At 37.7% G+C, this 15940-nt stretch overlaps 1 protein-coding gene across 9 annotated transcripts in view; it reads right to left on the reverse strand.

Annotated features, from left to right (window-relative positions):
• GRID1 (glutamate ionotropic receptor delta type subunit 1) overlaps window positions 1-15940 on the reverse strand; it is a 534616-nt gene that overhangs the window by 91770 nt on the left and 426906 nt on the right. For all 9 annotated transcript variants that reach the window (XM_035538109.2, XM_050711998.1, XM_035538088.2 and 6 more), the window contains 2 exons: window positions 7739-7900; window positions 6327-6446 (listed from right to left, as the gene is read on the reverse strand). In XM_035538109.2, the coding sequence (XP_035394002.1) occupies window positions 6327-6446; window positions 7739-7900 (282 nt within the window). The remainder of the gene's footprint in view (window positions 1-6326; window positions 6447-7738; window positions 7901-15940) is intronic.

Here is a 15940-nt window from a genome sequence, read left to right on the forward strand (position 1 = left end):
TCAATGGGATTTTGCTAAGCAGATATGATGCTGAAATGCAAGTCTGACACCTTGCAATAAATTCTTCCCATTTTGGTGTGATTTTCAAACATCACAATTGAAAGATATTCCTTAGGGTGGAAACGACAGTCAGACTGACACTTTTTCTCTGGATTAGTGGGCTTACTGCCTTTGCTCCATATTGACGTTGTACAAGAAGGAATAGCAAATTATCTCAATCTTTAGATTTCCAAAATGCTAAGAAAAAATTCAGAAGGTGTTCTTTTGTTGTTGTTGTTGTTTTTGTTTGTTTGTTTTCAAGTACCTCTCACTTGGTCTTAAGCTCAGAAAATCTCGACCTGCTTCAGTATAGAAATAACTTTTCTTCATAACATGCACATGAGCAAAGAATTCTACATTCACCACTAAATTATAGGAGCTTTGATGAAAACTCCATAAATAAAGAACCACTGGCAATATTTTCCCCAAACATTAAACAAAACAAAGAAGTTAAAGAAAAATGTATCACATACTTGCAACAACAACAAAAAAAGCATTTCTAAACTTGCTTAGTTTTCAGTTATTGAGTAAAATAATTCAGCTATAGTTTTACAATGAAAGCAATGAAAGCATACAGAACAAAATATTTCAATTCCCAAAGCAAAGAACTAATTTGCAGAACTTGGGCAAACAGGGTCCCCACTTCATTTCAGAAAAAAACACCACTCAGGTTTGGTTCTTCATATTTCTTCTATCGTACTCCTCTATGGTTTAAAAATTGATCATAGCCATTTTCCTATATGTTCAGCTATATTTTTCACCATTAATAATGCAACTTGTAGAATTTGCAAGAAATGCATTTATTTTTACTCCCGATATCCATCTTGGACTGAAAATTACAACTAAAAATGAAATAGATTTGTATTTTGAGGAAAATACCCTAGATTTTTCTTCAGTTTGATGCAATGTATTTATAGGATGAATCACAATACTCTTTTTCCAAATTATTCTACCATGACACTCAATCCAGTCAAGCAGTAAGCGAAAGTTAAAGCAAATGTAAATATGCAAAAATTGCATTCTACCCAGAATCAGATAACTATTACCCCTTCCCTTTGGCAGGTAACAAAGGATCTTTAGTGATCATCAGTCTTACATTTCAGCTGAAAGATATCTTGGCAACACAGATTAAACTGAGTTACCATACCCAAGTGCATGTTTATGAAGTGTTCTGACAGGAGGCAGGCATCTGTTTTATGTCTAAACCAAGACAATTTAGTTAGGTATTTTCCATACGAGTAAAACTGATTCAATTACAGTAGTACCCACCTAAGATCATTCTCTTCAGTACGTAACTTTTACTGGTATATCATGCAACTTGGCAATATTCTTACAGGTGAAAGCAGTAAACACTGCAGACCCCTAAAATGCAGTTTCTTTTTGCAATGAACAAGAAGCATATGATTTCTCATCATGATAATGATGAGATTTCATCTAAAAGTAACAATCACAATTCAAGCACTTTATCCGACTTCAAAAAAGGGATTTCAACAACTTTGAAACATATCACAAAACTACTTACAGTGACTTCTACAATCTGCCTCAGAAGTACTGGAAGAAACAAGTATGACTCTTTAGGAAGCAGATGATCATTCAAGAAAATCTAATTTAAAAAGAATGAAAACATACCAACTGACATAAATGAATAACCAATGGTAAATGTTATCATTTTGAACAGAATGTTTCTTGTGAAATACAGCATGAGTGTAAACCATTAATTCTGCCTTCATTCCAGCTAGTTTGGAAAAGAATTGCAGATTGCTCTAAAAAATATGATCCCTGTCATAACATATGCTAAGTAACAATATCATTCCACATTTACATAAGATCTTCCTGCCAGGGATGAAGATGAAGATAATCTCAAAGCTCTTTATAAGTATTATCTAAACTAAGCCTAATCACAGCCCTACAAGGGCAGTTGTAGGGTTATTGTATTCACTGTATTCGTAAACAAGCAAGAACAAGCAGGTTTATATCCCAAGAGATCAATGTGAGTTAGTGAGTTGTCAGGAATACCACTCTAGAGCCCTAACTCTTATTTTTGCTCTCACAGCTGGATAATTAAACTATTATATTGTGGTGAATTCATCCAATTGCAGAAATACAAGAATTATGAACCAGCACAGATGTTCAGAAAGTTACAGAAAGGCTTTCATTAATAACAATTAATAATGTAGATGATGACTAGAGAGGAAATTAATGTAGACCTGACCTCCTTTCCCACCTCATGTCCCTTCTACTGTGATAAACATAGTTTGCCACCGACAATTACAAACTAGCTCTGAAGGGATGGTCTCTCCAACGCTTAGGAATATACAATTTTTAATACTATGATTCATTTAATTTCTTGATGTTAGCAGCTAAGTACCTTTGTTACAATCCTTTTCTATCAGAGTTCAAAACATTATACAAAGCTCAATTTCATGCTACACTTGGGGACAATGAGCCATTGAAGCAAAATGACTTGATCACTCCCAGCCACTGCTGGGAATGAACCAAAGGAAACTTAAGACGAAAACAAAAATGTGAACAAACTTTACTCATCCATGTCCCTTGTGGCACAAATGGTCTTCTCTAACCAAGATAATTCTATGATTCTCTGTGGGTAAAAAAATAAAAATGAATAAAGGAAAAATAAAATTTAAATGAGAAAAGGAAGAGCCATGTTGGTAAACTCTGCATTCAGAGGAAGAGCATTCAGTGGTAATCCAGCAATTAACAGCAACCAGGGATGGTGTTGGACTTGATGCACACACCTTTAGGACAGGGAGTGGGCATGAGAGGTGAAATGAGAAGAAAGGGTCTTATATCAGCTACTAATGACAATCTAAAAGAGCTTTGAATATAATAGGCTATTAGCCTCATTCCAGCTTTTCACAGGCTTTACCTGCACGTTATACTACTTTTTGTAGATAGTTCCACAACCCTCCACCCTTCTCCATGTTATGTTTGTGTTTCATTCATTCATTCTTTCAAATTTCATTCAATTTAAAACAATAGCATGGCATCAGGTATTAAAGTTCCTTAGTTTTTGTCTTTTCAGTTGATTCTGTTGTTCTATTTTATACTTTTTACAGTTCCTTTATGTCTGTATCTACAAGGCTGTGGGTATTTTTTTCCTTTTGTATTTATTTTTTTAAATATACAGATGCTCAGGTTGCTATTTTAGAAGGTGTTTATATGCACTAGGAACATAAATCATACAGCAATCACCAAGTACTAGGTATTTAAGCTTTTTCAGTTTCTCAGACAATCTTATCCCTTCAACCTTCAAACACCCTGATTGGTCATCACACCAGTCTCTTTTTTTTAAGCATGAATACATCGTATTTTAACTTCCACATGCACACAGTGAATAGAAGGCAATCACCTCAGCCTTTTGTAAAGCAAGTTGGTAGACCTTAAGTGACTTTCTCTGTTCTTTTATGTTTAAACCAAATTAGAGCATTTTCTGAAGTTTCCCTTTCATTAAAGTCTGTCCAAACAAAGGAAAAGAAAGCACATACAAAAAAAAAAAAAAAAAAAACATGAAAGCCACTATAAGGTTTTGCCACAAAAATATGATGTTGCAGTTGTGGAAGAAAGGAGAACGTGTACCAAGACAGGAAATACATATATTTACTTGCACGCATAACTCAGTCACACCCAGGGGAAATTAAAAACAATTGCGGCTGCAGAAAGACCAGATCTCAGGGCAACTGTGAAGAGTCAAGATGCCTCTGCAAAAAGGCCCTACAAAAGACTTTCTAATGAATGTTGAGTCTCAAGGTACATTACACCTTTTGACTGGATTCTCTTTAAGCCTCAACACTCATTGTTACATTCCTTTGCACTACCCTGTCACAGATCGTAAGTGCAAAGGCTTTTTGTAGGGTCAGGGCAGGAATGAACAGATACAGATGTTCTTCATACAGAGGAAATGAAAACCATGCAGAAAAGTACCTCTGTTTTGCACCAAAAATGTGTCCCTCCACAGCTAAATCTGAGGAAAGGCTGATATGGAAACAACTGACAATAAATCAGAATTGATCTCTCACTCAAGTAATATAAAGAAGACAAGTATGACTTTTAGAGCTTTTAAAAGTACTTCTGAGCTGTAACATATTTTTGCTGCAATAATAAAAAGTCAGGCTGTCAAAATAGTTGAATACCAGTAGTTCCATGGTAGTTTTCTCTGAGAAATATTGTCTCTTCTAAATTCTTCCATAGACTGCCGGGCATATGCTCTTGCATATTGCTGACTTTTTGCTCTCCCTCTATTAGGCTAAGAGGATCATTTTCAGAACTTCATTTTAACTCAGAGTAGTATTACACAGCCAGTAGCTTTTTATCCATTTAGAATTATGCTACTTTTCATTTTTGGAACTGTGTAATGTTCTGCATTTAACATCCAAAGAAAGAGTTAAGCCTTCCTACATTAACCACCTAATCCCAAATTAGCAAATTAGGGATCAAAAGTGATCTGTACTATACCAATTTAGTCATTTTAGTCATCTTCCAATTTAGTCATTTTTCCCATTTCTTTGCCTTGTGGTCTCTTTTGCATGATATGGTAGCTATCTCCACACATGTGGATTACACCCCAATTTGGTCAGTGTGCTGCACATATTGAATTGAAAGCTTTTGCATATATATGAAATGTACATTATGTATATATATATAAAAAAAAAGTAGTAATGTATACTAACACATCATAATTTCCATGTAAGGTCTCAAACATGTTCTGAGTGATAATTATGCCAATTTTACTCAAAGGAGAATCAAGGCACAAAGTGATTACATGATTTATTCAAAGTCACTTGGGAAATGTGTATCAAAATGGAACTGAACTTGAGTTGCCCGATGGCACCCAAGGTATCTGCTGGCAATAACACAGCACTGACAGGAGACTCATGCTTTTCTGTAGTGGCAGCTGGAAACACAACAGGGTACTCCTAAGCATCTAACATGGCACTGGATACTTCCGTTTTGCATACTTGTACATAAACTTAAGTATGTACTTCTATTTATAATCCCAAATTGCTTTCTAGGCCTCCCATGCCAACTCTGATTTATTAAATAGGAAACACTATTTCCAATATGATCTTAATTTTTCATCACTCAGCTAGTATTCAGAACTTAGAGTTCCTCGCTTGCAGTAGAAAACTTCCAGAAATCAAGTAAAGTGGACTGAGAAACAACCTTTTCTGGTCATGTCAATATAGGAGGGTGCCTAACAAATCTGAAGTCTTCAGAGACATTTTCTGGCAACAGAGGTTTTTCAATTATATCTCCTGCAGTTCTATGCATTGCAAATGCCTCTCTTCCTTCTTTTGAATTTCTAACAGATAGCACAAGCTTTTGGCTCCATGTCCAGAGTAGTCATGCCAAATTACACTCTGAGAGAATCTCACGTTAAGCTATTCAAGATGATAACGTAAACACACGATCTTAACTCGTTTTTCCATTTAGGCTGGTATAATTCAGGTAAATCAAAATGAAACACATGAAACAGTGGCCAAAGAACAGAAAATAGCATAACAGTTAATTTTGCATGGAATTTGGCTTACTCAGCTCTGCTTAATATTGGAACCATTGAATATATAGTATTAGTATCAGTATTTCAACCAGATGACCAGTATAGGGACATATTTTAGATTGGGTTCCAATCAAAACCTCACTGTTCAAGTCAGAGTTTCACCTGTTTTTGAAACATCCCTTCTACGGGAACATGTTCTTGGTAGCCTTCTCAGCCCATGACAGTTTATGTTATAAACATGGAACCATGGAACCACCCTACTCCCAGTCTGTCCTTGCTCCACCAGTCACAACTGACAGGTAATACTTTACTTTGTACAATATAGCATCAGCCATTTCTCAAATTATCTTCTCTAGAGCTTTCTAATTTATTTATTTCAGATTCTTACAGCAGTTACACCTTACACCTTTTTCTGTTTGAGTAATTTATAATCTCAGTTAGCTTCCTTAGTAAGACAAATGTCAGATCATTTTAGAAATAAAATACATGAGTAGAATTGTGCAGCCTTCACTATCATGTTCATAAGCACTGTCATGTCACTATATCATTAGTGTACATTGGAAAACACGTTGAAGGACTCCTCCCTACCAGTATAAAATTAGCTTTCAACATTTAAGCGTATGAGAAATTAGAAAATATTTCTTTTATAGTAAATATCTTCTGTAGCATAGCTCCTACTTATTCTTAGAAAATAACATTTTCTCCTGTAAAACAGAATGTATATTATTTAGAGGAAAACAAAAGAGAGAAATAAGCAGCATATCCTTACCCTCCGGACATCTTTGCCAAATGTTTCACTGTAGCTAGTGCCCAGTATTTCAAACTGAACATAGGGGTTGGCGCCATCTTCTCTAAACTCCATAACACCAGTAAGCCCAGTTATATGGCCCTAAGGAAACAATTTGCAAAAACTTTAGAATTGAAGAAATTTGCCTTTAGAAACGCTCCTTTCTATTAAAGATACGCCAAATCTTCTTTGAAAAATTTTACAGTGAACTCTAAATGTAGCAATTACATGTTCTTCCATAGTTCTAACAGTGCCAGACAAACTCATACATATTTTTTGAGGAAATATCTCTTCACTAACATATCCACTGTACATATTGTCAAAAAGTCTTCAGGTCCTTATCTCTAATAGTGACAGACACCAAAGAAAAGGAGGACCTTGGTGGAACACGAGACAATGGCCTTTCAGTGTAACTGATGGCAGTGGGTTGAGTCTGGTGTTGAATTCAAACGCATGAAATCCAAGTCCAGAAGAAAGAGTAATGCCTGCTGTGCTTCCAAAAGAGGCATGAGGAAAAGATCAAATTTTAAGTACTATTTTGAGTACTCTCTGTAAAAGTATCACTAAGGGCTTTTGAGGGTTTGTAGCAGTGAAGCTTGAAATTACACTAAACTTTGAGTTAATTTATCAACAAAAGATGGTGCCATTAAGACTGGTCAGAGCATAACACAACACTTCAATGAAATTGCATCATTTTACTAAAGCAAAAATATTTCATCGATATATATGAGTAAACAGGTTGTTTCTTTTTACAAATAATTGCTAAAGTTATCATAGGATAAAATTAGTACTTTTTTCCACTAGTATTTGTGATTAAATATCTTCCATATAAGAGGTTACCATGCATATACAAAGTCATAGCACTGTCCGTATCTAAGTAATTCAACATGCTGCAAGACAGTGTAATTGTTAGTGACAACTTAGCTAAATCACATTGCATTTGCTCTGGGCTACAGTACATAAATAGATAGTTACCAATGCTCAGCTAACTTATGAAGCTAGTTGAGCTGCAGTAAATTGAACCTAAATCTTAAACCTTATCACTGGCTGGCCCCTCAAGCTCCTTAAGTTCTCTTGAGGAAATTATTACGACAAATGCACACATCCATCTGTATGACTGCTTCTAATCACATTACCTCCACAGAAGGTAGCTATGATAGCAACAGAAGTAGAACATATCACTGGAACAACACTGCAGTGTGTGTAATTTGTTTGTAATAAATCATTGGCTTGTTTAATAACAGTAGATCATTTCTAGTAGTTGTAAATCACTTGCTTCTAATAAATCAAAGAGAAGTTAAACAGAGGTCAAAAACCTCTTAAGCAGCTAATCTCTAGAAGAACTGGAACAATTCTTTCAATTGCTCAAACAACTGTGGTTTGTCTATTCTCACCTTCTTAATTGTCTCTAGCATGGATCGTCCTCCATTCCAAGGTTTGGTGGATTTCCTCATGCAATTCAAACTTGCCATGCTGTGCCATTTCCTGTCCTCCAGTTTTCTGTGGAAAGCATTGGCTAGCATAAGCACACTGTCATACAGGTACAGGTTGGAAACCTGCAAACAATAATAAGAAGGAGCCTCTCTGTTTATTTAAGCATTGTTTAAAAGAAACTGTAAAAGCAAGCAAACAAAAAAAAAATAAAAGCAAAAAGACAAAAATTATTATCTAGGCATGTTTGAGATATTCAACAGTTAAGGCAATTCAGACAAACACCAGTGCTCACTCCCACCTTCTCTTTTCAGCTTGGCACCTGGGCTCTTCTGGCCAAGGGACTCTGGTGCACTTGCTTTACCTGTGCGTTACCTACCCTACTGCAATGCAAAGATGTAAAAATGTAAAAGATTGCAGCTCAAACATAAGCTCTAGAAGAAGTACAGCTATCCATCAACAAAAGACAAAGATTACTACTTTGTCAGTCATTTCAGCAAGAAGAAAACGATGGAACTGAATTAAGCTCTTAGTCTTTCTCTTGTTTGATCAATCTTTGTAATTTCTGGCATAGCAAAATATAACACTAATGCATCTGTTTTGCACAGAGGGAGGAGGAAGAGCAGTATTATTTTGGTATCATCATCTCTCCACCAAATCTAAAGGAGACTGGTCACTGTTCTACTTTCTCAGGAAGGATTTATTTCAGCCTCCTTATTCTCCTTATGAGAGATAACAGCAGCAATAATTGACTACAAAGGTCGTAGTAAGAACAACATACTAGTAACATTCAAGCATTCCTTTTCCAAAATTTTCCAAACCAAGACACAGCTGTGGATACAAAATCAGATCTTTGACACGTGGCAGTATCCACTGTAGGTGGTAAAATTTTAGCAGCGGAAGTTGTCGAGGAGAAGGCGTTTGAAAAATATAAAAATAAATAGGTGCTCTCCACATGCTTGCAGCATTTACAGGTACTCTTCAAACCAATGCACAGATTCAGGGGTCTTGATTTACTCTTTACTAAACTCAAACTACCAGTTAGCATTAGGTGCCAGACATGGCATTTTTTATTTTTGTTTTTATTTTGTTTATATTAAAAAGATATTCATCTAGCTTTAGCCCTGGTGATCTGTGAATTTGCCACTAAACATTTGGATTTCTCTAATTCACCACAGAAGATGATGGCTGTTGAACTTAATGCAGCTACATACTTCCTATAAAACATCACCCAGCTGTAAAGCTTAAACATATAATACTGTTGCATCAACGTCTAAAAGTAAACTTCTGATACTGTGTTAAGATCCTAATGTTAAGAAATAAAATGTTCCATGTAATCTGGAGATCAACATAAATTGAGAACCTAGTCACTTTGGAAAGTTTTCTGGCATAAATTAATCACAGAATCGTCTAGGTTGGAAGAGACCTCCAAGATCACCTACTCCAACCTCTGACCTAACACTAACAAGTCCTCCACTAAACCATATCACTAAGCTCTACATCTAAACGTCTCTTAAAGACCTCCAGGGATGGTGACTCAACCACTTCCCTGGGCAGCCCGTTCCAATGCCTAACAACCCTTTCAGTAAAGAAGTTCTTCCTAATATCCAACCTAAACCTCCCCTGGCGCAACTTTTGCCCATTCGCCCTCGTCCTGTCACCAGGCACGTGGGAGAATAGACCAACCCCCACCTCTCTACAGCCTCCTTTAAGGTACCTGTAGAGAGCGATAAGGTCGCCCCTGAGCCTCCCCTTCTCCAGGATGAACAATCCCAGCTCCCTCAGCCGCTCCTCGTAAGACTTGTTCTCCAGACCCCTCACCAGCTTCGTTGCCCTTCTCTGGACTCGCTTGAGCACCTCCATGTCCTTCTTGTAGCGAGGGGCCCAAAACTGAACACAGTACTCGAGGTGTGGCCTCACCAGAGCCGAGTACAGGGGGACAATCACTTCCCCAGCCCTGCTGGCCATACTGTCTCTTATGCAAGCCAGGATGCTGTTGGCCTTCTTGGCCACCTGAGCACACTGCTGGCTCATATTCAGCCGACTATCAACCAATACTCCCAGGTCCTTCTCTGCCAGGCAGCTTTCCAACCACTCATCTCCCAGCCTGTAGGGCTGCTTGGGGTTGTTACGCCCCAGGTGCAGGACCCGGCACTTGGCCTTGTTGAACTTCATACAGTTGGCCTCAACCCATCGGTCCAGCCTATCCAGATCCTCCTGCAGAGCCTTCCTACCCTCAAGCAGATCGACACGCACCTAACTTGGTGTCGTCTGCAAACTTACTGAGGGTGCACTCAATCCCCTCATCCAGATCATCGATAAAGATATTAAAGAGAACTGGCCCCAGTACTGAGCCCTGGGGGACTCCACTAGTGACCGGCCTCCAACTGGATTTGACTCCATTCACCACAACTCTTTGGGCCCGGCTATCCAGCCAGTTTCTAACCCAACGAAGCGTACGCCAGTCCAAGCCCCGAGCAGCCAGTTTCTCAAGGAGAATGTTGTGGGAAACGGTATCAAAAGCCTTACTGAAGTCAAGGTAGACCACATCCACAGCCTTTCCCTCATCCACCAAGCGCGTCACTTTGTCATAGAAGGAGATCAGGTTCGTCAAGCAGGACCTGCCTTTCATAAACCCATGCTGACTGGGCCTGATCGCCTGGTTGCCCTGCAAGTGCCGCGTGATGACACTCAAGATAATCTGCTCCATGAGCTTCCCTGGCACTGAGGTCAAACTAACAGGCCTACAGTTTCCCGGATCTACCCTGCAGCCCTTCCTGACCAAAATATCTTAACAAATATGTAAATAAAAACTCATTTTGGAAGAATTAAAATAGGAAGAAAATACACACAAAAATGTTGAGGATACCCACCTATTTAAGTGACTAAATACAAACAGGGATCTTAATGCAAAATCCATGAAATACTATCACTGAGAATCTCACCCACTTGGTATAGCTAGTTTTAATGTCATCATCTTTCCTTTCTTTTCTTTCTAGCCTTCCTGAAAACAAAAACAAAAACAAAAAACGCATTCCTTATATTCACCACTTGATCTTGTTAGTCCTCCTTTTCAGAGTTTCCAAAGCAGCTAATTTCCAGATCTCCTCTTTTTAAGAAAAGTATGTACTTAAAGAGTTAATATGAGCTCCAGCAAGTAAGCTTCTAGATTTGTTAAGTCTCTTGCGCTCTACTGCATTTGTCTCCCTACTCCACAGATATTTTCCAAACAACTTTCAAATAAAGCAACCAAGCAAATCCTTATTATTAAATAGGACACTTTTCCTCTTCTAGTCTCCACCAAACAAACAAAAACAACAACAATAACAAAAAAAATTGCTTAGAAGTACATTTTACATGTAAGGAAAAATGAAATTTTTTACATGCCACGAGAGACAGGATCCTCTTTGCTCCCACTGAATTTGATTAAACCCACACTTTTAACTGACAACTTATTGTCAATTTTCCTTGGAACAGCCACAAAGCAGAAATGCTTTGTATTTTCACAGGTTGACACTGTTCTTTTCCAGGTCTGGGAAAATGCAGCCTCATTCCCAAAAACAGTTTGCTAGTAGAGAGTTCTAAGGTAAAATACAAGATGTACTTGGGTGCAGTGCTTTCCCTTTCTTATCTACTTTTTATGACATGATTATCCATGTATAATGTACTAAAAGCCTGAGAGATATTTTTGACTATCTTAGCCTGTGACCTTGCATACAACTGAAACACTTCATGCTGTACAGCAAAACAAAACAATCACTTGTTTACCAACCTAACCCGTATATTTTAGTTAGTCCCATAATGGATTTTGTTTCACAATTGTTTTCTTTTTTTCATTTGAAAGAATGATATAAAATAAATGACAGCACAGAAGGGTCTGCACAAGCAGAGTTTCACACTATCTCTTTCCTTCTGTCATGAATCTAGAGATGCATAGCAAGGCAGAAGTAAATTTTGCAGGGGACGCAACAAGTTACTATTTTTTGTCATGGAAAGACTACTCTGCACATCATGCTGTGCACACTGATCCACTGGAATTTTGCCACTCCAGTTCCACCCCAAAAATTAGTATATGGTACTCTTTAATCAGCAAAGTACTTTTTCTCATAGAATCATACTCTAAGTGTTCAGCAATACTGACCTGCATGCATTTGTAAGTTTTAACTTTTATTTTACCCATTACTCACTGATGGGTCAACATCCAATGGAAAAGTAAGTTGAATTTTATTCACATAATTAACAATTCTTTTTAGAATACAAAATATGCAAACAGAATTATGGTTCCAGTTCTAATCTGATGCCTGAGTAGTTTTGTAAGAGCACAGCTGAACAGTAGCATCCTTCAAGCCTACAGGTGTTTTTTGTTGTTGTTTGTTTTGTTTTTGTTATTTTACCTGGCCATTTCCAGTCTACTAAAAATAGAGGGAAAAGAAAGGAAAAAAAAATAGTACGGGTTCTATACAAGGAATTAACAATATTTCCAGAAAGGAGATAAGGTATACCATCATCTTACTGTGATGTATATTTCATCTTCTTTTTTCCTAATTTCTTTCTGAGCTATAAAAATAAGAATACTTAAACTCTTCAAAATAATCACCTTCTGCCTGAATTCATTACTATGTATATATTTTTGTGTAGAAAAACGTTACTGAATACAAGATACATATTCTGGCCTGATCTCACATTAAATCCACTGCTACAATAATTTCCTTTATTTTCTATGATATTCCATTTAATACATCAACAATTCCATAGGCCTTCACTGCTTCTTCAAAGCAAGGTAGTCATAATAGCCTTGCTCACAACATGCTCCTACAAAGCTGAATACCTAAATCTCTTTCAATAGCACCATCAATCACTGTGTTTTAGAACAGACTAGACTAGAATAGTTCAGTTGGAAGGGACCATCAAAGATTACCAAGTCCAACTGCCTGACCACTTTGAGGCTCACCAAAAGTTACAGCATATTACTGAGGGCATTGTCCAAATGCCTCTTAACATTTACAGGAGCGGGGCACCATCCATCTCGCTGGGAAGCCTGTACCAGTGTTTAACGACCTTCGTGGTAAAGAAATTTTTCCTAATGTTCAGTCTGAGCCTCCCCTACTGCAGCTTTGCCATCAGTGACCAGGGAGCAGAGACCAGCACCTCCTTCTGTGCTTTCCTTCCTCAGGGAGTTGCAGAGAGCAATGAGGTTGCCTCTCAGCCTTCTCTTCTCCAGACTAGAAGACTATTTTAGAAGAAAAATGTCTTCCACAAAACCTCTCCATAAAATCACAAGTTTGCTACAACCTCCAGAATAGTGATGTTGCAAAATGAAAAAGGGGTGATTGGACAAAGCCTGTATACAGTTGTTACTGCAAGTGCACACATATTTCAATTTTTAGTTATCAAACCCCGCCTGCATACAAAAATGACCCATGAAGGAATTTGTGAGACAACCAAGGGATCAGCTATACCTGGTTTCCACCAGTGCTGTCTGAGACATAACAGAACAGTATATTTGAAAATCAGTTTTCAAATAGCTATTCGGAATTGATAGCAAACCAAGGGAGAAGAAAAAATAAGTCCATGGACTTGACTCCTTTGGGTTTTCCAAGCTCTGTAGCGTTTCTTATTTCCCTTACTTATATATTCTCAGGGGGAACAGAGGAGGAACAGACATGATCTGCCTGCAGGGATGCCCCTTGATAAAACAAAAATTCCTAGAGTAGAACAAAGTGTTTCATTTCTGTCCTGTTTGGAGAAAGAAACCGTAATTTTCAGTTCCTCCTTCACTTGACTGATGAGAGTTGTAAGAGCTAGATGTAGTATTACTAAATGCTTTCTGACCTATCTGCTATAAGAATGATGTTGACTGTTTTACAAATATATTACAGAGTTTGCACTGTACGTGAGTAACTTTTGGTATGTTCTGCTATATATTCTAGAAATTATTTCAGGAACATTTTGGATCCTCTTGGGAACCTTTATTTCACAATGAAGAAAAAGGTGCCATGAACTAGTTGAACAGAGCAGAAATTTTCAATATGAGAATGGAAATCTTTTCCTATTTACATTACTAAATGTGATTTTAAAGAGGTTTCCATGTGAATTCTGTGAGATTTTCCAGAGCGAATTTAAAGTTAAATATGAAGATTGCTTTTAGCTCGTTCAGAAGAACTAATCATAGACAAGTGCTCTTCTGGGAAGAACAGCAAGCCACAAAGAGTGACCCCAACTTCTGAGTTGCTAGCAGAGACAGAATTCCAGCCAGATGAGACCACTGAAGAAATCAGCTGGGAAGACAAGCAGGCACCCAGATGCCACTGCTTCAAAAACTTATTCCCAAACTCTGCATCTGTACCCTGCTGCTGCCAAAATCACCCTGTGAGTGGCCACAGCAGTCAGTTCCAAGGATGAAGCAGATGGAAGATGAGCTCAGACTGAGCACAGCTTGCCAGCAGCAGAAATGCTCGCTGCCTGGGGAGTGATATCATTGTGTTTGCGTATGCACACACCAGCACGCACTAAAACTGTGTTTCAGCTTTCAGAGTTCAAGTACTGACAACCACAGTTAGGCACTCGTGTCACTAATGACAGGATGCATCTTTCTAGGAGTAGTGAAGATCAACAGTTTGTTTACTTATAACAGCACGCTTACAAGGATATTATTAGGACAGAGACACTAACAACTTGACCCATTTTGTTTTCTTAAATTAGTTTGCAGAGCCCATTGTAGACTTTGTGTGAATGTCTATGTTTTAAATACATGCTTTGCTGCTCATGGGGAACAAAATCACAGCCAGCAGTCTGGCATTCATGAGAAAAACAGTGTCAAAAAGCAAACTTTCATTAAAGACTCAAATGTCAGCTTTAAACTTCCAAAGGGCTATTTATTATCACTGAGGCAAACAAAAACCTGAATAAAATTTTCATGAAACAACAGAAAAACAGACCATAGAAGTATATTTAGTCAAGCCCTACAATGTTAAGGAAATTAACTGGTATATTATTTAGTGACTTGTCCAGTTTTGTTTAGTTTTAAGTGTGTCAAACAATGGGGTTTCTGAAGATTTCTTTGGAAGCCTACACTACCAGAAATTTTCCCTTAAAAAAGAAAAAAAAAAAAAAACATTCTTTACTTCTTTTTCAATTTTCCCCTCTTTTTACTGGTTACCTATCTCACACCACTCTTCTCCTTACATACAGTTTCTATTTTCTAAATGTTCACTGTCCTTCAGCTAGCTCTTATGAGTATTTCTCTTAATCGTGTGTTTTCATACTCAATATGTTTTCTAGCAACATGTTAGCAATAAGGCCTGGATTACAGTGTAAAGCTCAAACTTGTCAGCTGAAGGACATTGGCTTTGTTCACCAGACATCTCAAGAATTTGGCACAGCCAACACTCACTGTCCAAGGAGACACTTGATAAAGCATACTGAGAATAACAGAGTCAGACAGCAGGACAGGAGGTAATACTGGAATTGGAAAAATAGAGTGTAAGATGATAATTTTACCCTCTGTCATATATAAATAATTAGGGGTTCCCTTGTGTCGCTCAGGGGGAGGAGATAGAAGAGAGTGGATGACGGGAAGGCGTTCCTAGTTTGCTTTTAATTTCTTACTGTTCTAGTCTGCCAGTGATAGTCAATAAATTATATTAATCACCCTACACTGAGTTTGTTCTGCCCATGACGGTAATTGGTGAGTGATCTCCCTGTTCTTATCTCTACCCTTGAGCTTGGAAAACATAGTAATTTCTTCTTCCTTTGAGGACGGAGAGTGAGGGAGTGGCTATGTGGAGTTAGCTGCCCAGCAGGGTAAAACCACCACAGGTTCAAACCTCCAGGCTGCCACAAAATTGCACTTGGTCAGAGGGCATCAGTTTTTTTTTATTATTATTTTTTTAAGCCCATACTTCTGCTAACACACCTAAAGACATGCTATAGGGTTTGAGAGAAAGATATCCCATGCAATGGGTGCTGAAGTCAGTTCAAGACTAATTTTCATTCATGTAGTGCTAAGAAAACAGCTTCCACTGTGATTGAACATCTGGCCAATAGTCCGAAATTGCTTTGTTAAAGAGGCATGCAAATATATGTTTATAATGAAAAGAAAAATGGGGCTTATTAATCCTTTATGACAGAAAGTATATTTTTTTAATATGGCTCAATCAATATTT

The sequence above is a fragment of the Cygnus atratus genome, chromosome 7, assembly GCF_013377495.2.
Source record: "Cygnus atratus isolate AKBS03 ecotype Queensland, Australia chromosome 7, CAtr_DNAZoo_HiC_assembly, whole genome shotgun sequence".
Classification (NCBI taxonomy): Eukaryota; Metazoa; Chordata; class Aves; order Anseriformes; family Anatidae; genus Cygnus; species Cygnus atratus.